Below are 25,712 nucleotides of genomic sequence, written 5' to 3' on the forward strand. Positions count from 1 at the left end.
TCACGTCAGTTCTCTGTTCCAATACCAGCCGCAGCTGCTCCATTTTTTTTCCAAGAGTAAACCCCCAAGTCTAGGATCATTTTGGCAAATCTCTTCTGCACCTTCTCCAGTGCCTTGGATAAATCTCCTGTTCAATGGTACCCAGACCTGAAGGCAAAGTTTCACCAGAATGCCTTGGGATCCCATATTATTTTGATGGGGGGAATAAAAAGCATCTCAAGCTGCCTTGCTGCTTTCAACAAACACTGGATGCATATTCTCCCAGATCTCTTCGTGCCACTTGTAGAATCTCATTTCGTTTGGGTTGCTCTTGTTTCTTCCTATTAATTTATATTGAGTCCTGCCCATCTGCTGCATCCCTTGGTTTGTTTCCATCGGCTGCAAACTTTGCTTTGCCCACGTGAGAGAGAGAGATGGGGGGGGGGGGGTTGATTTTTAAAGAAGACATTTGTATTTTGCAGGAGTGCCTCAACTTGACGAACACAGGCACCATCTCTCTCCGCCATCTTGCCCGGGGCTCGCCGCGCATCATGGGATTGTAGTCCCGATCGCGCCCGTCCAAGACGCGGCCTGGTCTGCGGGGAAACGACACCTCCCGACACCCTTCACGGCGGAGGGTGAAAAGACGCCACCGCCGACGTCAAACAAAGCAGTCGCCACCTCCTTCAAATCTCGCATCCCCCCCCCCCCCGGGTCGCCTGACAGAGTCCCGCGTGAAGGACCAGAAGTAGTTCCGCCGCGGCGGAGTGACGGTGGGCCGGCGGCCGCGGTGAAGCGGCCCTGGCGGGTTTCACGCCATTTTGTTCATTTGTGGAACCCCCCCTCTAAGGAGCAGAGTGCAACCAATCGTTGGAGGGCGGGCGGGCGGCCCGACTCCCGCCATCTGCGGTCAGGTCAGTGTGAGCAGGGGAGTGGGCTGCAGCAGACCAGTGCCCTTGACTGTCTCTCAACTTGTGTGTGTCCATGGAGAGGAAGACTGAGTGGGCCATTCATGGCCAAATTTCATTTCTCCCAGAAGTCTGATGCTTGCCTTAAAGGCTGATCAAGCCATGTTCTTGTCTACAGTCTGTAATAACTTGCTTGCCCCCTTTTTTTTGTAGTTAAGGGATGTGAGGGCGAGTGGGCCCCATCAGCGACAAGGTGGAAAATCTAGTGGTCCGGAGACTCGACGAGGGAGATGGTCGTGGACTGCAGGACCCTCCGCTACGCATCAACAACTCACTCTCTCGAGGACCGAGCACGAGCGACTTCCCATGGGCGCTCCACCTCCCCGCACTTCCTGAGGCGATTAGGCCACCGTGATTTCATCCTTCTGCGGGAAACGCTGGTCGAGAGCGTTCCTGGCCGGCCGCATCTCCGCGTGGTACGGTCGCTGCAAAGAAATGGATGGGAAGTCAGTCCACAGGACCGCAAGAGCGGCCGAGAGGATCACTCCACCCCGTCGACGTGATCTACCGGGATCGTTGTCTGAACTGGGTGCACTAAACCGTTGAGGACCCCGTCCATCCTGCACAGACTATCTTTCAGCTGCTCCTGTGGGAACGAGATACAGGAGGACCGGAGCCAGCACCACCAGGCTGAACAACAGCTTCTTCCCGCGGGCAGCGAGAATGCTGAACGACCAAAGGAACTGTTCACACGAACCATCTGATACTCTCATGTTAATGAAGCAATATTTAATTATTTATTTGTATATAAGAATACTCGTCCTGCATATATTTTTGTGTGCACCGAGGTTGTACTTGAGCGATGAGATGACAATAAACGTGACTTATGGTTATCTCTACAAGGCCAATATTTCTTGTCCACCCTTAACTGTGCTAATAAGCTGCTTTTCTCAACTGTGGTTGGTCATTTGGGTGAAGGTAATATCGGGTAAGGCCTAGAAACTGTAAAGAAAAAGGAATATCTATTTCCAGCTCAAGATACTGTGCCACTTGCAGGAGAACTGGTAGAATTGGTTGCCTGTGCAAGAAGAAAGGCATTGACCTTGCCTATATATGTGTGTTGAAAACACTTAGTTGTTATTTGGAGGTCTAGCAGTCTAATCATTTTGAAAGGTGATGCAGCTCTGTTGTGAAACATAAAAAAAACGGCAACTGCTGAAATCTTGAGGAAATATTGAGAGTCCGAAGGGGCAGATCCACGGGTAAAAATGGGTCATCATCAAAATGTCAAGGTTCCTTTTGTTGTCATGTAATAATGTGTAATATTTATGGAACATTTCAACTTTTGTCTGCCGTAAACAAAGAGTCTCCATGAGCATTGCCTGGCGCCCATAACAATAGGAGGAAGAGGAGCAAAAGAGAGTCCCTGATGTTTCATTTCCCCAACGTCCAGGTCTGAAATGTCAACTGCTTATTGCTTTCCAAGGATCCTATTGCATTTTTGTGTTTTTTGGGACGAGACCCTTTATCTGACCTGAAACATTGACCAATTTCTCCCCGCTGAGTCCCTCCAGCTTCTCATTATTTGTTTAGTCTCTGTTGTGCCTGGCCCTGAACTGGGATAACCGCATAATGGTGTAGTGATAAACTTTCTACTGTGGCTTCAGGTCTACTTGACAGTGTGATCTTCCTCTTGCTCCCAAACTTGCCTGTGAGCCTCAGATTGGTGCAAGTTCAATCATATTGTAGTCTTGCTGTGTCTGCTTTCTTGTTTTGCTTCTATCACCTCAAGATGAAATGCTTTGAGAATTTGATAATAGAGTGAATTGACTTGTACCTCACGAAGGACCTGGTCCAACTTCAGTTTTCCTATAGTCGCAACAGGTCATCATCGCTCTGTGTTGGATTACCTAGACTACAGAAACATCAACGTCAGGCTGAATTCTTAGACAACACCATCATGCCTTGAAGAAGGGCTTGGGCCCGAAACATAATGTATCTTTACCTTCTATGTACGCTGTGAGATGGGCAGAGTTCATCGAACATTTCTGTGTGTTTTTACTTTCCGTCTGGGCAACCTCCAATCAGATAGTGTTAATATTGACTTCTCTAGTTTCTGTTACACCCCACCCCTCCTTCCCACTGTTGCCTTTCTCTATCTCTCTCTCTCCTTTTCCTCCTGTCCTTTCACAGTCAAAAATCAATTCTCACCTTTCCTCTTATCATATCCAATTAACACCTGTTGTCTGTTGGTCTATACTCCCCATCCCTAATATTGTTCAGTCTTTATTCCTTTTTTTTGCTCCTTACCTTGAAGAAGGGCCTGGGTGGGACCGAAATGCCAGCAATATATCTTTAACTCCTCTGGATGCTGTGGGGCAGGCTGAGCTCCTCCAGCATTTCTGTGTTTTTACTACAATCACAACGTCTGCAGACTTTGGTTTTTCAACACCATCGTACCAGCAAAGCTCACGACCAAGCTCAAGAATCTGTAATTCTGTCTGTACTAACTGAAATTCCAGCCAACTTTAAACAGAGGATTGCCATAGATTTGAAGTAAAATCCCAGATATCTGGCATTCATGGGGAGCTAGATGCATGAAAACGTCTCCCCACCCCCCCCCCCCCAAAATTGCACATTAATGTTCTAAGCACAAGCCTTTAATTTGCCAAAATCTTTGTAGTCCCCTTACCTTTACAACACATTCTATATTTTAAGGTTGATAGGTATGTTCGTAGAATTAGAAAAATAAATGAAATGGCTATTCAGTATCACATGAAGAGCCAAATCTTCAAAGATTGTGCTGCGAAAAAAGCCTACAACTGCATTAGCCTTGTGAATTAACAATTTTAACACTTAAAATGTCACTGAGTTTATTTTTATTTGCTTTTTTTTCTTAGAAATTGTTTAATATGATTAGAACTTGAGGCAAGTTGCATTGTAATTCCAGATGTATAAATGTTGGATAAACCAGTTTATAGTTTGAATATTAGGCTGAGTGTATGTAATAACTTGAAATGGATATGTCATCTGGTTGCATGCATGCCATTTCAACCCCCCTCCCCATTCTCATACTTGCCTTTTCCACTGCCAAGAGAGGCCAAATGCAAACTCCAAAGAACATTACCTCATCATCCAGTTGGATAGCCCACAAACCAATGAGTGGCATGGCCTATCAGCCCCTGTCTCACCCTCTCTATTATGGCTGTCTTCCTACAATATGCTCCACCCTGATTTAAAGTCTCCAGCCAAAACGTTGCCCCCCCCCCCCCACCTCCCTACAGCTGTCGCCTGAGCTGCAGAGTTCTCCAGCAGCTTTCCCTCCAGATCCCAGCTTTTTCAAACTCTTGTGTATCCACATTCTTCAGTCCACAAGCAAACCTAATGCAAGAAGAAACTGAAGTTCCAATGCCACGATGTTTTCAGAACAGCTGGGCGGTTGACCTGGTGGTTCTGAACTGAGTTTTTGGTCTCTGGTGTTCCGTTCAAATGATTCTGCTGCTTTGGTCTTGCTTTGTTTAACAGAACATCAAAGGGAAGTAGGTTTGTTCAGATTACATGAGTATCTGGATCTATTTCTGCTAACCACTCATCTTTGGGCACTGCTTCATTATGAAGAGTTTCACAGTCCTAATTCAAAGATGTTGCTTGCTGCCAAAAAGAAACTCCATCCCTTTCATGTATCAATTGAAGAGCCTCCAGGCTTTGTTACCTCTGAGGTGTTCATCATATTTGGTCTGGGATTGGAATGCCATTTTTTTTTTTCACTTCTTCAATTGCAACAAAAAAAAATGCTCCATTTCTTTCTCCTCCCCGTGCTCAGCTCTGAGGTACAAGTCGATTCACTCCATAATCAAATTCTTAAAGCATTTCATTCTGAGGCGATGGAAGCAAGATGAGAGCAGACACAGCAAGACCACATTATTATTGAACTTGCACCAATCTGAGGAACAAGAGGGAGATCACACTGTCAAGTTAACCTGAAGCCACAGTACAACATCACTATGATGTTGTCCCAGTTCAGTGCCAGGCATGACAGAGACTAAACAAATAATGAGAAGCTGGAGAGACTCAACAGGTCAGGCAGAATCCATGGGTGAAATTAGTCAGTCAAGTCCGATAAAGGGTCTTGTGCCAAAATATCCAAAAGTGCTGGAGAAATGCAGTAGCGTCCATGGAAAGCAATAAGCAGTCAATGTTTCAGACCAGGATGTTGGGGAAATGAAACATCAGGGACTCTCTTCTGCTTCTCTTCCTATTGTTCTGGGCACCAGGCAATGCTCATGGCAACTCTTTGCATTATGGCAGACAATAGCTGGAATATATCATGTATATTACATTTTTATGTATTATTACATGACCACAAAAGGAACCTTGATGACTAGCCTCAGACATACTGCAATTAATCCTGAGCTTTCTTCTCAGTCTCTGTACCAGCAGAGTCTTGTAATCAATTGATTGTCCTCAACATGGTTATCGCTCTTAGCTGTGTTTCTCTGCGATTGCAGCCTTATCATCAACATAAATTGTTCTTGCTCACTGAGTTCTTAACCTCTGCAAAGTCCATTGCGGAGTGTACAGAACTGACAAAAGTTAAATATATTAACGCTCAGACAAACAATGGAGTCATAAGTATTCAAAATTATCCTCAGGCAATATTTTAAATATGTTGTAAGCATATGAATGAAATGTTCAAAGTAAATTCCATTTTGACAAATCTTAAGAGTCGGGAACAAAAGTAATTTGGAAATGTACAGGAACTTATTAAAAGAAACTTAATGGTACTATCTGGATAAAATTTGCAGCATAGTTGGAGAGACCAGAATCTTTGGATTTCAAGAAGGTTTTCAACAAAAGTTAAAATTGGGAGTTATTTTCTGTCAGCTGATAGAATAATCCAGCTATATTACCTAGATGTCATCAGGAACAGGATTTATTGTCATGAACAAGTCATTACATTCAGTGTTTTGGGGCAGCAACCATACATATTCAAGATTTTAAAAGGGACAGAGAGAGTCAATGTGGATAGGCTTTTTTAATTAAGAGTGGGGATATTCAAACCAGAGGACATGGTTTGAGATTGCAGGGGGAAAATTAATGAGGGGAAATTTCTGCACGCAAAGGGTGGTTGGGATGTGGAATAAGCTTCCGGCAGAGGTGGTTGAAGCAAGGAGGTTATTTACATTTAAGGAAAGACTGAATAATTACATGGAAGGGAGAGGATTGGAGGGGTATGGACCAGGTGCTGGTCAGTGGGACGAGGAGGGTGGGGATTTGTTCCGGCATGGATTAGTAGGGCCAAACTGGCCTGTTCTGTGCTGTATATGGTGGTGATATTATAACCATCTTACGACATTAGATATATATTAAAAAAATATATAGTTAGTGCATGAAAAGTAAGGTGGTGTTTTTGGTTCATTGATTATTCTGGGATCTGGTGGCAGCGGGGAAGAAGCCGTCCTTGTGCTGCAGAGTGCTCGTCGTGAGGCTCCTGTACCTTTTCCCTGATGGTCGCAGAGTGAAGAGGGCGTGGTCTTTGAGGATAGAGCATTTTGTCCTTGCTGCCAAAGAAAAAGAATTTTAGAAGTACTGTTTGCCGTCCAAGCCAATTCAGTGTAGAATGGCATTTCTCTGCTGTTTCCTTTTGAAACGTCACCAATGGCTTGGTGTCTTTGCCTCTTTGGATGAGTTGTTTGAGATATGCAAATCAAATTCAAGCGCCTTTTCTCTGGAATGGTGAATCATGTCTTTGGAGCAATTTGTGGAATACATAGGTCTCTCTGGCTGAATAATTTTCAATTGTTTTGCAGTTATTGTTCTTACTGTTGGTGTTGCATTGTTAAAGTGGCCAACATTCTGACCCATTGTAATTATTTCAGGTCAGCACACAATTGGGCTTTGTTCAGATGCTTCAATTAAGCTGGATTCAAACAGTGAAAGTGAAGGGAGGAAAGTTTAGGGGAGACATTAGGGCTAAGTTTTCTCTTCACAGAGTTGTGGGTGTTTGGGGTAATGGTGGAGGATGAAACATTAGGGGCATTTAATCCTTTGCCATTTTTAACCTTCCATGATAGATATTGTGGACTGGGTCCATGGGTAAACTACAGTACAAACATCAGTATGAACCAGTCCCACAAAACCAGGGCATGGAGTATATTCGCTTGTGAGTAGTCTCTGAAAAATGGGGACATGGTGTCCAAAAGGTTGAGAGACTCTCAGGCAATGGATGAGAGAAAAATAGTGTTATGAGGTAGGAAAGATTTAATAATTTTTTTTGCTGGAATGTATAGGTTGGCACAACATCGAGGGTTGAAGGGCCTGAACTGAGCTGTATGTTCATTAATAATGACTAGAAAATTGTGCATTGAACTGTATATTTTCTGACACTGTTGTCACGTGAAAATAATACATTGCATGTGTGTTTTGTTTATCGTAAAGTCCGTGGCCTTTAGAACAATGATAAAAATCCTTGCCTCTTTCATTAACAACTCTGACAATTCCCGAAAACTAGATGACATTGCTGGAAAGGATCGGAACAGCTGATTCAGAATGAGTGGTTTCTGGCCTTTGTTGTTTGTTACCATCTCCACTACATTTCTGTAAGGTCACTCACTCATTGCAGTCTTTAAGCAGAAATGTCTTGTGTTTCATTATTATTATTTTTTTGCAGCTGCTTGAGATCTTGCCTCTTGTGCCTTACTTTTCTTGTAGCGTACTTTTGCACGCTTTAATTTTTTTAAAAAACCGTCACGGCTCATGAAAAGAAAGTTGGTATTGCTCTGGGGGTGGAGGGCATGCAATGGGCTTCAAGTAACTAAATGTGAGGACATGTATAAAATAAAGTCAATTTGCAGACTTCCTAAAAATAACATGGATATGCTATGAGAAAAATGGGCGAGCATGTCCACAATTTCAGTTCTTTAAAATGCCCCTCAGAATCAGAATTTAATGTCGTGAGCATGTCACAAAATTTGCTTTTGCTGTAGCATCAAAGTTTTAACATTGATATAAACCATATTACAAAATAAATTTTTTTAAAGTGCATTTAAATGGTCAGAGTAAGGCAGTGTCTGTGGTTCATTGTCCATTCAGGAGAGGAAGAAGCTGTCCTTGTGCTGCTGAGTGCTTGTCTTCAGGCTCCTGTACCTTTTTCCCGATGGTAGCAGAGTGAAGAGGACATGGCCTGGGTGGTGGGGGTCCTTGAGGATAGAGGCTGCTTTATTAAGACACCGCTTCTTGTAGATGTCCTCAATGGAGTGAAAACTGATGCCCATGATGTCACCTTGTGTACAAATTCTTATGTGAAGATGTTTGAACAAGATTCACAGCGAGATGTTTGCAGGATGGCTGCTTTCTTTCAACAATGGAGCTGAAGACAGCTTTAATTTAAATTATATAAAATAATGAGGGATATGGTAGTGATAAATAGGAAAAATCTATTTACCTCCAGATTGCTAACGAGGGAACTTGCGTATAATATTACTGGTGAAACAGTTGGAGGAAGGCAGAAGGAAAATATTTGTATTCAGAGAGGTGGGTGATCTGGAACTCAATGCTTGTAAGAGTGGAAAGCAGAAACAAACTGGAAGAAGTTTCTGAATTAGAACTTTGTGTCACACTCCATGGACTGAATGTTTGGGGATGAAAAATGTCAAATTTAATCCATTCTTTGATGTTCCTGGATCAATGAATGAATAACTTTGTTGATCAGTGAGCATCTCCAGGAGTGACGCTTTATACAGTTTGTTTTCTTCATCGCCAGGTGGAAGTTGATGCCGCCTCCATCTAATTTGGTAGTAGTATATTTACTTAATTATAACATAAAAGTAAGACATTTAGCTCATTGGATCCACAACAACTCCCAATAAACAAATCTCATCAGTCCAATTTCTATTCCTTGTTTCCCTGTAACATTATAACATTCTTTCTCAAGTGCCTATCATTTGCTCCTTTTTGCCACTTGCCATTGCTCAGTTAAGTTATTCTTTCTTTCTTTGGCTTGGCTTCGCGGACGAAGATTTATGGAGGGGGTAAGTTAAGTTATAATTACCAATTAATCCACTATCAAGTATTTTGGGATATGGGGAGGAAACCATAAGTCCTGGGAGTTGGTCAGAGCGAGAATGTGCAAACTCCACACACAGTAGTTGAGGTCAGGATCGATCCTGGGTCCCTGGAGCTGTGAGACCTCTATAATAAATGCTGTCCTATTACTGGACCAGGAATTGATGTTCTTATCCATTGAACGTGATAGCACCTTTGGCCCTTCTAGTTTGTCCCATTTATGGATGCCCCGTTTCGTTCGAAAACCACAGGAATACCATATATGTACTTAGTTGAGTTTTTGGACCAATTCTTTGGGTCAAATTTGGGTGGGAGGCGGGGGGGGTTTGACTTTTACCCAGGTCATACTTTTGACTGCTTAAGTACCTATGTTGGTTGGCCTGGACTGGGTGGTAACTCCATATTCGGGGCATTGGGAGCTCGGATGGGTGGGCGGTCGGGCCCAAAAATGGGGGTGGAGTGTCAGTCTATAACACAGGATTGATTATTAAACATGTCTATACAGAATATGTGATTCTTTGTACCCCTGATTTTAAAAATGAATGCAATTTTTAAAAAAAATGGTATGAAGTATTTTTAAATGTATCTAAAACTGGTATAATAGACCAGTTTATCAGCCTATTGATTGAGTAGAGTTGAAAAACAAAACGGTGAAACTTCAAAAGGTTCTGAGCTTTTGGCTGAATGCCAGTTCATTGTCTGAAATTTTGCCGAATAAACGTGCACAAGGTAACTTTCTTTTGGATTGTTTGGACCGATGAAGGTTGAATGTAATCTGTCATGGTTGAATTTCATTTGAGGTCACTGAAAAATTAACAGCATATGCATGTTCACTTTTGGAACTGTTGAAAAACAAATAGGAGCAGCAGCCGTGGAAAACGTAGCAGCAGCTGCTTTTGGGACCCAAGAAAGATTCAACCTTGGGTATTATTTCAGTCAACTACATTGATTTTCTCTAAAGGCTTCTTGCCTACCAATTTCTATATACAACATCCCCGGATTCACAAAAGTCGACGTGAAACTCAAAAGTCTGCAGACGCTGTGACAGCAATCAGAATACAGAAATGCTGGAGGAACTCTGTCGGTCTCGCAGTGTCCAAAGGAGGTAAAGATATATTAGTGATGCTTCGGGAAGGTTTCAGGCCCAAAACATCAGTCTCTTTGGCTTGGCTTCGCGGACGAAGATTTATGGAGGGGGTAAAAAAGTCCACGTCAGCTGCAGGCTCGTTTGTGGCTGACAAGTCCGATGCGGGACAGGCAGACACGATTGCAGCGGTTGCAAGGGAAAATTGGTTGGTTGGGGTTGGGTGTTGGGTTTTTCCTCCTTTGCCTTTTGTCAGTGAGGTGGGCTCTGCGGTCTTCTTCAAAGGAGGTTGCTGCCCGCCAAACTGTGAGGCGTCAAGATGCACGGTTTGAGGCGTTATCAGCCCACTGGCGGTGGTCAATGTGGCAGGCACCAAGAGATTTCTTTAGGCAGTCCTTGTACCTTTTCTTTGGTGCACCTCTGTCACGGTGGCCAGTGGAGAGCTCGCCATATAACACGATCTTGGGAAGGCGATGGTCCTCCATTCTGGAGACGTGACCCATCCAGCGCAGCTGGATCTTCAGCAGCGTGGACTCGATGCTGTCGACCTCTGCCATCTCGAGTACTTCGACGTTAGGGGTGTAAGCGCTCCAATGGATGTTGAGGATGGAGCGGAGACAACGCTGGTGGAAGCGTTCTAGGAGCCGTAGGTGGTGCCGGTAGAGGACCCATGATTCGGAGCCGAACAGGAGTGTGGGTATGATAACGGCTCTGTATACGCTTATCTTTGTGAGGTTTTTCAGTTGGTTGTTTTTCCAGACTCTTTTGTGTAGTCTTCCAAAGGCGCTATTTGCCTTGGCGAGTCTGTTGTCTATCTCTTTGTCGATCCTTGCATCTGATGAAATGGTGCAGCCGAGATAGGTAAACTGGTTGACCGTTTTGAGTTTTGTGTGCCCGATGGAGATGTGGGGGGGCTGGTAGTCATGGTGGGGAGCTGGCTGATGGAGGACCTCAGTTTTCTTCAGGCTGACTTCCAGGCCAAACATTTTGGCAGTTTCCGCAAAGCAGGACGTCAAGCGCTGAAGAGCTGGCTCTGAATGGGCAACTAAAGCGGCATCATCTGCAAAGAGTAGTTCACGGACAAGTTTCTCTTGTGTCTTGGTGTGAGCTTGCAGGCGCCTCAGATTGAAGAGACTGCCATCCGTGCGGTACCGGATGTAAACAGCGTCTTCATTGTTGGGGTCTTTCATGGCTTGGTTCAGCATCATGCTGAAGAAGATTGAAAAGAGGGTTGGTGCGAGAACACAGCCTTGCTTCACGCCATTGTTAATGGAGTAGGGTTCAGAGAGCTCATTGCTGTATCTGACCCGACCTTGTTGGTTTTCGTGCAGTTGGATAATCATGTTGAGGAACTTTGGGGGACATCCGATGCGCTCTAGTATTTGCCAAAGCCCTTTCCTGCTCACGGTGTCGAAGGCTTTGGTGAGGTCAACAAAGGTGATGTAGAGTCCTTTGTTTTGTTCTCTACACTTTTCTTGGAGCTGTCTGAGGGCAAAGACCATGTCAGTGGTTCCTCTGTTTGCGCGAAAGCCGCACTGTGATTCTGGGAGAATATTCTCGGCGACACTAGGTATTTAAATATAAAGTGATGCTTCGGGAAGGTTTCAGGCCCAAAACATCAGTAATGTATCTTTAAATCCGGTGGACACTGCAAGACGGGCTGAGTTTCTCTGCCACTTCTGCGTTTTGTTCATAACAGTTGATGGCAAGGAAGATCAGATGTTTCAGAGGCAGGAGGATAAAGAGTTATGTAGTACTGAAGCTGGGCCTTTGGCACAACTTGTCTGCGCCAACCAAATTGTGCTTCTAAGCTAGTTCATTTGCCTGTGATTGGCCCATAACCTCCAGTCCTACCTCCTGAAATGTCTCGATTGTACCTGCCCCTGCAGCTTCCTCTGGCAACTCATTGCATATACAATAAACCCCTAGTATCCAGAATTCAAGCAACAAGCAAAAAATTTGCAGAAAATAAATAGGTAAAAAAAATGTATCTTTACAATTGTTGCGCCTCGCCATTAGTTCGCCAATCATGCAATCTCAAGCCTCCGAAAAATACACTGATCTGGCATTTACCAATCCCCATAGGTTACGAGCCTTACTGTATTCATTTTGTGTAGTAAAAGAAGTTGTTTATTGGGTATTTGTTAAATCTTTCTCCCCTTGATTGTAATCCTTGCCCTTGAGCTTTAGATCATCTACCCTGGGGGAAAGAAATATTTAGATAAGTACATGGATTGGAAAGGTGGAGAGGCACATGGGCGAAACGTGTGCAAAGGGGTCTAGCTGAGGTAGGTAAGTGGCTCAGTATGGATAACTTGGATGCTTCTGTGCTGTACAACTCTGACTCTAATCCAGAGGACTAATGTTTATTGTGTAAGGGTGTATTGCATTTTGTTCACCTCTAATGGAATGAATTAACATTCATTCACTTCTTAAAACACAAAATAATGAAAGCATTAAGGAGTTTGTACCCTCTCCCCGTGTCTGCGTGGGTGTTTCCAGTGGGCATCAGTTTCCTTCCACTGTTCAATACTTACTAGGAGTGTAGATTAATTGGGTGTAAATTGGGTGGCATGGACTCATGGGCCGAAATGGCCTGTTACCGTACAGTATGTCTAAATTTAAATTTAAAAAAATTAAATTAAGTATTTCCTCCAGATCTCAGGCCAGAAGTCCTTATTTGAATGACCATGTGCTTTTGTAGCATTAGCATAGTGTGGCTCAAACACTATCCACTGCTGTCTGTAAGGAGCCTGTAACTTCTCTCCGTGACCTGTGTGGGTTTCCTCCAGGTGCTCTGGTTTCCTCCCCACCCTCCAAAAACAGACCAGGTTTGTCTGTTGTTAAAGAAGAAAAAATTGCTAATGCTGGAGAAAGTCAGCACTTATATTAGCAAAGATCCATAACCAACTTTTTGGGCCTGAGTCTTTCCACAAGGTATGAGCAAAATGCAGACAGGCGCCAGAATAAAATGGAGAGGAGCACAGTCCCACAAGAGGTCGTCAGTGGACATGGGGTTTTTAAGTTAATTGGTGTATTTGAAGACCATTTACCATGCTGTAACTCTAAATTAATATAAAAAAATTAAATATCTGACTGACATAGAATTGGAGAGGTAGATATTTTGGGGAATCTGAAAGGAAAGGTTGCAAAGTTAAACGATGTGAAGGTGCAGCGAGAGAGGCACTAGCATGGGTCACTCCAGCACTTCTTTACTCTTCAAATCTGGGAATTTATTATCTTAGCCTCTATGTTGTATGTGATGACCAGTATGTACTCTGACAATAAATCAGAACTTTGATGATTTGCTGTTCTCCAGTACTGTACTACTGGGGTGATAATAGTTTTCCTTCTCGTTGCCTCCATTCACCTAATTCTGACCAAACAGCCTGTATGAAATGAGGTTCCTGAAGAGCAAGTCCAATTCTATTTGTATCTGAAACTGTTGATTCATTTACATGTGTATTCTTAGGGTTTACAGCATTAAATCAAACTTGGCAGTGAACAGTAGAATCAGAGGTTGTCGGGGATAATGGGAACTTGAGTTTTATGAATCATAAAATTTAATGGACAAAGCAATGGCAAAAGGAGAAGATGTGCATGAACAAATTTAATGAAAAACAAATGGAGAATAAATGGTTCTTTTGATAAAGGCATCAAAACGGTCTCTGGTGACTAATTGCAGCTAAAAATAAAGTTCAATGTGACCAAAAACATTCCTGAGATAGATTTGCAAACTTGACTACACTTTCTTAAGTCCTCATGATCAGTCTGAATTATTAAATTATTATTGGATGTTTAAAAGGCTGTTCCAATGTCACTTCAGTGTTCATTGTATCTGATTCCTAATCGTGTTTGGACAGTTTATGCAATTTCATGGTAGTTTGCTGGGACCACCAAAAAGCCTTATTGCAGTTTTTCTAGATTATGATTCAGAATTTATTGTCATGAACAAGTCACAACATTTGTTGTTTTGCAGCAGTATCACAGTGCAAGCATTTATATAAACCACCTTACAAACATAAATAAAAATAGTACATGAAAAGTTGGTGTATGCGGTTCATTGTTCATTCAGGAATCTGATGGCAGAGGAGAAGATGGTGTCCTTGTGCCACTGAGTCCTCGTCTTCAGAACTCCTCTATCTTCGTGGAGACTCCAGGACAGACCCTCGGAGATGTTGACAGCTAGGAATTTGAATGGTGCACAAATTGAGATTCTTTTAATACCTTTTATGAAGGCTTTGTCGCATCCAGAGTTTGAGAAAGCCAAGACGTTAGTGCAAATTTTACAATCCAAGTCGTTTGAGTACTGAAATGAAATTCTAAAGCATTCACTGAAAAACGGATAATACATCCAATCGGGAAACACTTGTTGCTTCATTATTTTTCCATTCTTCCCATAATAAAACTGATTGTGCTACTCAAGATAAAAATAATTTTGTAAATTGACCATAGCTCAGATGCGTTCATTCCTCGTGGTTCATATTTCTGTACTGTAGACATTTAGTGGGAAATGATAAGTGAACTTCAGTTAGGTCACAAGGGGTTTGAATAATTTTGAAGATGTGGTCTAGGGTAGTGATTCTCAATCTTTTATTTGGCTATGGCCTCCTTGGGGACTGCTCAAAATTTATGGAACCCCCTTCCCTATGAAGCAGTCAAGTTTAGTTGGTTTCTTTCATATTTCTCTCCGAAAATGTCATGAGGGATAGGATCCTCTCCTCAAACTCCTCACAATGTATAGCCGCTAGCAGATCTTCTTCATGATTGTATCAACATGGAGGCTCCAGGACAGATCCTCGGAGATGTTGACACCCAGGATTTGGAAGTTCTTGACCCTCTCGACTACTAAGACCTCGATAAGGTCTGGGACGTGTTCCCTTGACTCCCTCCTGAAGTCCACAATCATCTTAGTTTTGCTAACGTTGAGTTCAAGGTTGTTGTTGTGACACCACTCAAAGAGCTTCTCTATCTACCTCCTGTATGCTTTCTCATTGCCGTTTGTGATTCTGCCAACAACTGCTGTGACGTCGGCAAACTTGTAGATAGCATTGGTATTTGGTCACACAGTCACGGGTATATTTTGCGTGCAGTGAGCTAAGCACGCATCCTTGGGATCCACCTGTGTTGATAATCAGTGAGGAGGAGACGTTGCTTCCAATTCATACTGACTGTGGTCTTTCCGATGAGAAAGTCAAGGATCAAGTTGCAGAGTTGGGTTAGAGGTCCAGAGCTGCTTGAACAGCACAGAGGGAATAATGGTGTTGAAGGCCGAGCTGTGGTCGATGGAAGAGTAGCCATATGTATAGATTGCTGTTTTTGAGGTGATCCAGAACTGAGTGAAGAGCCAGTGATATTGTATTTGCTGTGGAGCCATTGTGATGACAAGCGAATTGTAATGGGTCCAGATCTTTGCTTGGTACGAGTTAATTCTGACCATTTCAACACAGTAGAAGTTAGTACTACTGGGCGATAGCTGTTGAGGCAGCTCACACTTCTTGGGAACCAGGATGAATGATGCCCTTCTGACTGCAGCAATGAGAGGTTGAAAATGTCCGTGGACACTCCAGCAAGTTAGTTGAAAGGAGTGCAAACTTCGTGCCTAACCTTGAAGAGGAGGCACAGTAAATTGTCTATATGGAAACAGAAAGTTGTGAAAGAATGTAGATGAACCAATTGCATAGGAGGAAATTGGCTAATGGTGTACAACGTGGGAAGGCAATTTTTGGATCTAAGCAAGACAAACCAGCATGACTCTTCTCCATAAATTTGTCAGTGTTGAAACAAAGTTTATTTGTGTCTTATTAGACCAATTGAATAGTGGGCACTGCTGTGGTATCATGGAAATGGTCAGGTTAGGTGGTGGGCTTTTCAGCCCTGACATTCCGCATGGATTTGAGGCTGCAGATGCAGATCAAGTTCCGGTTTCAAATCAGCCATTCGTAATGTGAGCCACAAAAACATTGGATTATCATGGCACCCATTTGGTTCACTATTGTAGCTGAGTGGGGGAAATCTTCCTAGATCAGTCTGGCCTACATGTGACTGCAGACCAACTAATGTAGTTGACTCTTAACGGTCGACTGAAATGGAGACGTGATGGATGGTGTGGAGTTGGACAGAAGGACTAGTTTTGTGCAGCGTGACTCCAAATGAATTGTCAGAACAATGTCTGGATCCTGAAAAACAAATGCAAAAAAAACCGAATGATTCTAAAAATAAGTTCTGTTTCTCAGAATATTTAATTTGGTTGAAATTTCTTTTATTGAGGAGCTGGAACAAATGGCCAATGCCATGCAATCACCTCGATACGTGGAAATCAATTCCTGTTTCACAGTTGAAACTGTAGTAAAATAGCATTTGAGTTCAAAGCCCGAAATGTGAGAACTTGTTGTTTTGCTTTCAGTAATAATATCACTTGCTGGCAAATTGAGAAAAAAAGGATACTTGCAACAGGTAATGTTGCACTTGTGTGTTTAGGCAGACAGCCGACAACCTTCAGGGTAATGATGCTTCTCAGGTGATTGAACAGAGGTAACTTATTCAAGTGAAGTTCCCATGTCATTGCATCCCTTTTGGGTTACTACCGCTCAGTTTGTATGATGTCTTGTTCATTATTTCCCCTGCGCCAAAATACACACGGACATTCTTATTTTCGTTGGAAATTTTTGGTCTGTTTATTTGTATTTGAAGGTGGCATTGCTGGCAAGGGTAATGTCCATCTTAAAAACTGTTTTGGGTTTCCATATGACTTAAGATTTCAAATTTCTTGTCAGAGTACAAACATGACATCACATACAACCCTGAGATTCTTTTTCTTGCAGGCCAGAATTACCAACATATACATGTAAACAAATAAATTAATGTAAACAAACTGCAAGGCAGAGAGAAAAAAAAGTCATTCAAGTGCACAAGTACGAGTCCTTAAATGAGTCGCTGATTGAGTTTGTTTTTGAGGAGACTGATGGTGGAGGGGGAGCAGCTGTTCCTGGTGGGGCGAGTTGTGTGGCTACACCTCTTACCTGACGGCAGCAGCGAGAACAGAGTGCTGCCGAGTGGTGTGAATTCTTGATGATTGCTGCTGCTCTCCGATGGTAATGTTCCCTATTGATGGTGGGGAGGGTTTTGCCTGTGATGTCCTGGGCTGTGTCAACCACCTTCTGGGGGGCTTTGCGCTCGATGATATTGGAGTTCCCAAACCAGACCATGATGCAGCCAGTCAACACACTTTCCACCACACATCTTTAGAAAGTTGCCAGGGTTTCCAAAGTCATTACCAAACCTCTGCAAACTCCTGAGGAAGTAGAGGCGCTGATACCATTTGTGTGTTGGGTCCAGGAAAGATCCTCCAAGATGGTGATTCCCAAGAACTTAAATTTACTCACCCTCTTCACCTTGGATTTCCCCCAATGATCACTGGAATCTGATCAAAACTGATGGTCATCCTGAGGCTCCCATTCATATCTGGGTATTACATACATAATGTTAATATTTCTGGTCTTAATTTAAGATAATATACTTAATGGAAAGTTGTGCATTAATAACTTCATTTATTGTTTGTGTCACATTCCTAATTAGTGTGAATGCTCTATGTTTGAAAGTTAGAAATAAAAATGCTCTCTCTCCACCTGCATGTCTTTAGACCACGTAAGAGATGTGCTGGCAAATTTCACCCTTGTCCAGAAAACGATGTCATCTCTGTGTGACGTGTGTGAAATACTTGATATGAATTCCCAGCACCTGTTCATTGCTGCTAGGAGTCCACTAGTAAATGTTTAACAGCCGTAAATAGTACTGCACTGCATTCCTGTGAGGTGAGCCAGCAGAATCAGCTAATTCTTCGCTGCTGCTTTACTGAAACCTCTCATCTAGTGAAACGTTTTGTCCTGTTTAGTCTCTCTCTAGCATTCTTTTGGAATGAGATATCTCATGCTCTTGACCAGCTTCAGTATAAGCTATTCAAATATTTCAATCAATTATGAAACTTATGACTGCATTGTAAGAAAATGTTGGTTCCTGTCACAAACCTTTTTAGGTTATGGACTAATAAGGACTTAATTGATGCATCCTTTTGAATCTGAGGAAGTATAGGTTCAGGGAACTTTAAATGTTTGCTCCTGTTGTCTTGAATTATTACTTCTCCCCACAATGCTTTTTCCCCAGGGCATGCTTTCCCCATCACATCTCCAGTGTTTGAATGGCCATTCTTTGACTACTTTTATGTGGGGTCATTTAATTGCAGAAGAAACACAAGTGACCCTGTTGACCTGGGACATGCATTTCACCTATATTACTATCTGGAGTTCAGAAGGAAACCCTCTCTGGTTTATTCCCTTATTGATATGGTGTCATGCACTGCCAGACTGAGACCACCTACGAATTGGAGGAATAGCACCTCATCTTCTTTCATCCGGGCACCCTCCAACTGGATGGCATTAACATAGACTTCTTTGGTGTCTGTTAAATTTCTCCCCCACAACCCCCCCCCCCCACTTCTCCTTCCCCCCATCTCCCTCTGTCTCTCTCTTCCCTTTTCCCTCTGTCTCCTTTCACAGAGCTAAAACCAATTCTCACCTCTCCTCTTATCATATCCAATTAACACCTTTTGTTGGTCTGGACTCCTCCCCCTCTTATTTTTCAGTATTTATTCCGATGCCTTCCTTTTCTTTGCTTATACCTTAAAGAAGGGCTCAGATCCAAAACGTCGGTAATGCATCATAACTTCCTATGGATGCTGCAAACTGGCTGAGTTCCTCCGGCATTTTTGTTGAAGATTGCCTCACAGCTTCACCAGATGGACTGCAGTGGTTTACGAAGGCCATTTACCAGCATCTCTTACCTCTGCCTCCCCACCCCCAATTTAAGATCAAATGGGAATGCTAGCCTTGCCGGTGATGGCCAAATCCTGCAAAAGGAATTAATAGAGATAAGTGTCAAGATCAATTTGTAGCACATGTATATTCATGCTGGCTGTGTTCCCCTAACTTAGTGGGAGGCATAATGGTTCGTGCAATGCCTTTACAGCACCAGCGATTGGTACCGGACCTAGGTTCAAATCCTGCACCGGCTGCGAGGAGTTTGTATGATCTCCCTGTGTCTATATGGATTTTCTCCGGGGGCTCCAGTTTCCTCCCACCCTTCAAAAACATACCGGGGTGTAGGTTAATGGGGTGTAAATTGGGCAGCATGAACTCATAGGGCCAAATTGACTTGTTTCAGTGCTGTATGTCTAATTAAAAAAAAATTAAAAATAATTGAGAGTAGGAATAAAAGCTAAGAGAGTTTCTAACCTTCTCTCTACCTTGAATACAATCAATTCTGTTTGCTGGGACAGTGTCAGCCCTTTGAAACTTTACCGAGTTGCCTCTTTTAATTCATGACTCAAGAAGGTGGGCGTCAAAGTGGGAGGTGTTCTGAAGATGATGGTGTTGGACGAATGTGTCACTGGCATTTCTAAATGACAAAACTGCTTTTAGTGAAGTTATGACCCTCTGACCTTGTGTTCCTATGGTTTACTCTTCCATCCCATTTGATGTTGAACATCAGCTTACAGTTGGCATCGACCAAGAAGAACTAGTTAAATACCGCTACCATATTGCAGCGTAGTAAATAGATCCTAACGCGTACATTTTTTTTGTCTGTAGTTTAATTCTGGAACCTGAGAACTTCTGACCTGCCTCTGAATCCACGCAAAATGGAGCTGTGCACATTCTCCAAAGCAACTCAAACCTTAGCTGGTGAAACATCTGCATTTCGTGAAAACACAAGCTTTCAGCAGTAGACTGAATAAACAATTGGGATTACTAATTTATTTACGACCAGTAGAATTTGTCTCTGTTTCAAATGTTCTGTCTTTAAATTCATCTAGACTCGATCTTCCAGTTCATGTACTGTCAAATGTGACCACCCACATGGATCAGTCGTGTTTATTACTAGAATTTTTAACTTGGAATTACCACTCTTTTCCTTTAAAATCTGCTGACATTTGTTTCCCTGAAGACTTGCATCGGGATATTTTTGACCTAATGATTTGCCCCCATTTTTTAAAATTGTGTTTATTTTTAAAATTTAGACATACAGCACAGTAACAGGCCCTTTCAGCCATGGGTCCAAGCCACCCAATTACGCACAATTGACCTACAACCCCTGTTCGTTTTTTGTTTAAATAGCAAGTCATTATAGTGGATCATTTATTATCTGTGCTAACAGTATCCACTGAAAATAGGGATGGAAAGAATTAAGTTTGGTGCCAGATAGAAAAATAACTTTAGACGTACCCAATCGAGTCAGCATTGGGGTTTTTTTTAAACTAAATATGGGACTTGGCTCAATCTCATGCCAAGTATGCCTTATAATTCACTGGTTCTCCACTTCAACCAGACTCCCAGTGAGAATTATTTCCATTTTCCTTTGTCGAGATTTTACTTTTAACCCCAGTTAATTGTACTGCCATTTTAAAATGAAAAAAGAACCGTTGAAAACTACAGCACAGAAAGCAGGCCATTCTAGTTTGTACCAAAACATCATTCCGCTAGTCCCACTGACCTGCACCAAATGTTCCCTCTCATTCTTCCTAGTCCGTGTGCGCAAGAATCTAGTGTTGTGCAATTTTTTAAGTCTGTGTGCTCTGAAATGTAAACTTGAAATTGTTTCAAGATCATTTTGGCACAGCCTCTCTCTCATGGGTTATAAAACTCTATCAGCGTGTTTTAATATAATACAAGTGTGATTTAGTTAAGATTTTATTCTATACTTTCTATACTCCGCCCCCTTCCCTCTCCATTCACAGAACCATCCCCCCCCTAGTTTGCTGGTGTGCCCTTCCTCCCATATCCACCCATGACGTCCTGCCTTTGGGACTGCTCTTCCCTCTGCCCCTCCCCACCCACCCTTACCATTTTGTTCAGACACTTGTCCACATTTTTCATATCTTGATGAAGGGTGAAAGCCCGAAATGTTGGTTGTGTATCTTTATCTTTGCGACGTAAAGTACACTTTGACCAGCTGAATTTCTCCAGAATCGTGTTTTTACTGTAACTGTGGTGTCTGCAGACTTTTGTTTTACTTCTTAACACTTTTGCTTGGCTCTACATAATTGACTTTTAGAATTGTTCTGCTTCCAGACAAAAGTATGTACGTTTTACTTCAATGCGTTATGTGATATGAGAAAATATTAACTTTATGGAAATTCATTGCAGGACAAAATAATTCACTTCAATCCTTCATTCAGCTCTGTTCAGTGACAAAACTTCTCCAGCATTTCCTTGTTTGTTTTGAACTGTCTTGCTTCCGTGATGTTGGTCAGCCAGATGTTACTGCATGGGAACTGAATTACAAGGTCAGCAGGGAGAATGGGAAAAATGTTCTACTGTGCATTTATTCCCCCAAAAAGTATATTAAAAAAGAACATCAAAGTCTGCTCTCCCCACCACCTGTCTCTTCCATGTCCAATTGTCTGTGAGTAACTGATTAGAGCATGTTTTTGATGTACAGTTTCCGAATCACTGAAATTGAATCTTCTATTTACAAAACTCTTGTGTTTTTAATGTTCTCAGTCTCAGTATTGCAGCATTCCCTTGGGTTTTAGTTCTTGGATATTTGTTATTCTGGAGGCACCGAGTGGACAGCATGTATGCAATGCGAGTCCTGGGAAACAGCTATTTGTTCCTGTAACTGTGACCATGAATAGAAATCTAGCCTGAAGCTTTGTAATTTTACAGTTGTTTATTTCAGACCAGTCTCATCCCAGATGTGACAATGGCATTATGTTTGTTCATCCTAGATTATAATTTATTATTCAGTACAGACTAATATGCTGTGGACCTCGTTAAGATTCTGCTTTTCAAAAAGAAAAAAAACATTTGCATTTTATCAGTCTGAGATGAATTTGATTCCAGTCATGGAATTTTTTCAAATGTACAAAGATTTAGCTAGCAGAACATGATAAATGTATGAAAGTCAAAAGAATAGAACACTTTGATTTCCACATACATTTATACATCAAAATGAAACTTTATTGTTGGATGGCAGGTAATTATGTCACTTGCTGTTGTGGAAACCCCCACCATCACTTTCCAGGAGTCACCACTAACCGGAAATGTAATTGGACAGGTCACAAAAATATGCCCCACCTGATTTTTTTTCCCCCCCCCGACTTCCTACAAGTATCCTGTATCAAATTAGAATTTTCACAGAATAGAGCTGGTCAATCTAGCCCAGTTGATTGAGCCTCCTGCATCAACTGTCAAAGCAGTCACTCTGCTGCCACCAATACGCCATGTTGACTTTGGGCTCAAGAAGACAACATCACCTGGTCCTCAAGGACATTTAGGGGAGAGGCGTTGCAGGTATACGCTTATTTTGGAGAATTTAAAAAGCTTGTATTTCTGATCCTGATTTAAATTTGTTAATCAATTTCTGACTCGGAAAAATTCAAAGTAGCATCTGTCTAGCTTGGAAGTTGGATCTATTTCCTCAGTTGTTTCAACCAAGTGCCAGCTATATTGTGATGTTAAAGAAACAAAAGCTGCAAATGCTGGAATCTTGAGGCAACAATGAGTTACTGGAGGAGCTCTGCAGGTCAGAAATCTCCAAGTTCTCCTGTGCAGAAGAGTTCAGACACACAACATTGGTTCTATATCTTTACCCCGTATGGAAGTTGCGTCATCTGCTGAATTCCTCCAGCCATTTTGTTTTTTAACATGTTCACCTATGTTCCTTTCCAACCATTTCTAAGGTACAAGTCTATCCAACTATTTGTCCAAGCTCCATGCTTGCCATGGTTTTTTTTTTTTGTTTGGTCTTAAATACAACGTGGCCTCCTCTACATTGGAGAGACTTGGCACAGATTGGAGATCGCTTCACTGAGAACCTTGCAGCAATAGCATGGATCACCTAGGGGGCACTCATTGCCTTGTCCTATTGACTTGTCTGCCCATGGTTTTTTGCACTGCCAGACTGAGACCACTTGCAAATTGGAAGAAGAACAACACCTCATCTTCTGACTGGGCACCCTTCAACCAGATGCTATTAACATTGACTTCTCTAGTTTCTGTTTAAACCCCCCTCCTCCCCCCAGTCTTTTTCCCCCTGTCTCCTTTCCTCAAGTTAAATTTAAAATGTAGGCATACAGCACGGTAACAGGCCCTTTTGACCCATGAGCGCGTGCCATCTGATTACACCCAATTGACCTATACCCCTTTTGAATGGTGGGAGGAAACCCACGCAGATACAGGGAGAAAGTACAAACTCCTTACAGAGAGCACAGCACGAGATTCGAAGCTCTATAACAGCGTTTGCTAATCGCTATGCTAAGCATACCACTTCATGCTAACTGTTCCCCCCACTAACTGTGCCAACCCCAAGTTTCGTCCTTCTCTCTTCCCTCTGTCTCCTTTCACAGCCAAAATCAATTTTTACCTCCCTTCTTATATCCAATTAACGCCTTTTGTTGGTTGGTATGGACTCTTTCCCCTCTCATTCTTCCACCTTTCTTTATTGAGACACCTGCCTGATTTTGCTTTCAGTAACATATCTTTACCTTCTATGGATGCTGCGAGACTGGCTGAGTTCCTCCAGCATTTAGTGTGTGTTTTTACTACAATTGCAGTATCTGCAGACTTCCATGTTTCAATTATATACAACATGCACATTCCAAGATAATACAATACCAAGTTCTTACTCTTGACCAGACAGATGAAAATCTACTCCCGTTCAGTTTGAGTGCACAAAGACTTTGGCCCATTGCTAAATATAAATATTCAGCTTTGTTGATGGCTTCAAGAATTTGTGGAATTAAAATAGAATGAAAATTAGGCAGGTGGACTTGTAAGGTCTAAATTAAGGTTTCTGCTGACAGACTTAAAACAGTGGGGGCACCAATCTTGATTAATCATAAATTAGCCAGTAATCTCTTCCCTGACTGGAGTTGTTTGGGCCATTTTTCTTCAGATTTAAATTTATTGGCAAAGTACATACATGCTATCACATACAACCCTGAGATTCTTTTTTATTCCTGCGGGAGAGGCAGAATTACCACTTATTGGAATTCAAAAACTGTACACACATTTTTTTTAAAATGTAAACAAACTATGCAATACAGAGAGGGGGAAAAAACAAAAAAATGTAAAAGTCCTGAGTCCCTGATTGAGTTTGTTGTTGAGTCTGATGGTGGAGGGGGAGCAGCCGTTCCTGAACCTGGTGGTGCGAGTCTTGTGGTACCTGTACCTCTTTGCTGATGGCAGCAGCGAGAACAATGTGTGTGCTGGGTGGTGCGGGTCCTTGATGATTGCTGCTGCTCTCCGACGGCAGTGTTCCTTGTAGACGTTCTCAATGGTGGGGAGGGTTTTGCCTGCGATGTCCTGGACTGTGTCTACCACCTTACTCTCAGGGGTGTTGGTGTCCCCATATCAGACCATGATGTAGCTGGTCATCACACTTTTGTAGTCGTTTGCCAGGGTTTTCAATGTCACACCAAACCTCCACAAACTCCTGAGGAAGTAGAGGTGCTGACGTCCTTTCTTCACGATGCCATTGGCCTGTTGAGTCTAGGAAAGATCCTCTGAGATAGTGACTCCCAAGAACATCAAACCAGGAGCAGCTGAATAGGCCTCTTGCTGCATACCAAGCCATGGTTTTTCTATCTTGCGATTATTTTTGTCAGCTCCTTTCCAAATCTTCCCCAGAAGAGAACCACCAATTTAGGGCATAAAGCTATGAATTAACAGATAATGTTTGCAGCCATGAAGACACATGGTGGCTAAAAATCTGTCTTCACACTTGTGAATTCAACTAATTCATATGAATAAATTGCAGAATATAGAGCCACTGGTGAAACGCCCACCTGTGTAGTCTAGTCTTCACAAGAGGATACTCATGGCCATGTTGTTGGCCACAGTAACCAGACGGGTCACCCTGTTGGATTCCAAACCGCTAGTCATTAATTTATAACCATGTTTGCCGGCCCAAATATATTGTTGCAACTGCCAGTAATGAGTGCACATGGTATTAGACTGCACTGTGATGACAGATGTGCTGAAGTTTGGATTAAACCCTTAACCGATCCTGAAGACTTCTGTCAATGCATAGTACAGTAATCCAAGCCAACCCGTTTCATTTTAAATATTTCTTCCCCAATGGGAAAAAGGTCATATGCATTAAATAGTAGGCGATTGAGATGTCCAGAGCAACAAAGGGATTTAGGAGTGATGGTAAATAGTACCCTCAAGGCTGATACTCAGGTCGATGGTGTGGTGAAGAGGGCATTTGGAATGTTGGCCTTCATAAATCGGAGTATTGAATTCAAGAGTAGGGAGGTTATGATGAAATTGTACAAGGCATTGGTGAGGCCAAATTTGGAGTACTATGTACAGTTTTGGTCACCAAATTATAGGAAAGATATAAACAAAATAGAGAGAGTGCAGAGAAGGTTCACGAGAATGTTGACAGGATTTCAGGGTCTGAGTTACAGGGAAAGGTTGTGGAGACTGGGGCTTTTTTCTCTGGAGCGTAGAAGATTGAGGGGGGACTTGATCGAGGTGTTTAAGATTTTAAAAGGGACAGACAGAGTCAATGTGGATAGGCTTTTTCAATTAAGAAAGGGGGAGATTCAAACTAGAGGACATGGTTTAAGATTGAAGGGGGAAAATTATAAGGGGAACATGAGGGGAAATTTCTTT

At 42.4% G+C, this 25,712-nt stretch overlaps 1 protein-coding gene across 4 annotated transcripts in view; it reads left to right on the plus strand.

Annotated features, from left to right (window-relative positions):
- Positions 1 to 803: 803 nt before the first annotated feature.
- hmg20a (high mobility group 20A) overlaps positions 804 to 25,712 on the plus strand; it is a 56,386-nt gene continuing 31,477 nt past the window's right edge. The window contains exons 1-2 of one of the 4 annotated variants that reach the window (XM_069902527.1): positions 814 to 893; positions 21,234 to 21,373. Coding sequence is in view for 2 of the 4 variants with exons in the window: in XM_069902525.1 (XP_069758626.1) it covers positions 21,479 to 21,492 (14 nt within the window). In the remaining 2 variants the exon portion in view is untranslated. Of the gene's footprint in view, positions 894 to 21,233; positions 21,374 to 21,409; positions 21,493 to 25,712 lie in introns of those variants that run through there. The other 3 variants (XM_069902526.1, XM_069902525.1, XM_069902524.1) reach the window with 3 other exon arrangements.

Source organism: Narcine bancroftii, chromosome 11, assembly GCF_036971445.1.
Source record: "Narcine bancroftii isolate sNarBan1 chromosome 11, sNarBan1.hap1, whole genome shotgun sequence".
NCBI lineage: Eukaryota > Metazoa > Chordata > Chondrichthyes > Torpediniformes > Narcinidae > Narcine > Narcine bancroftii.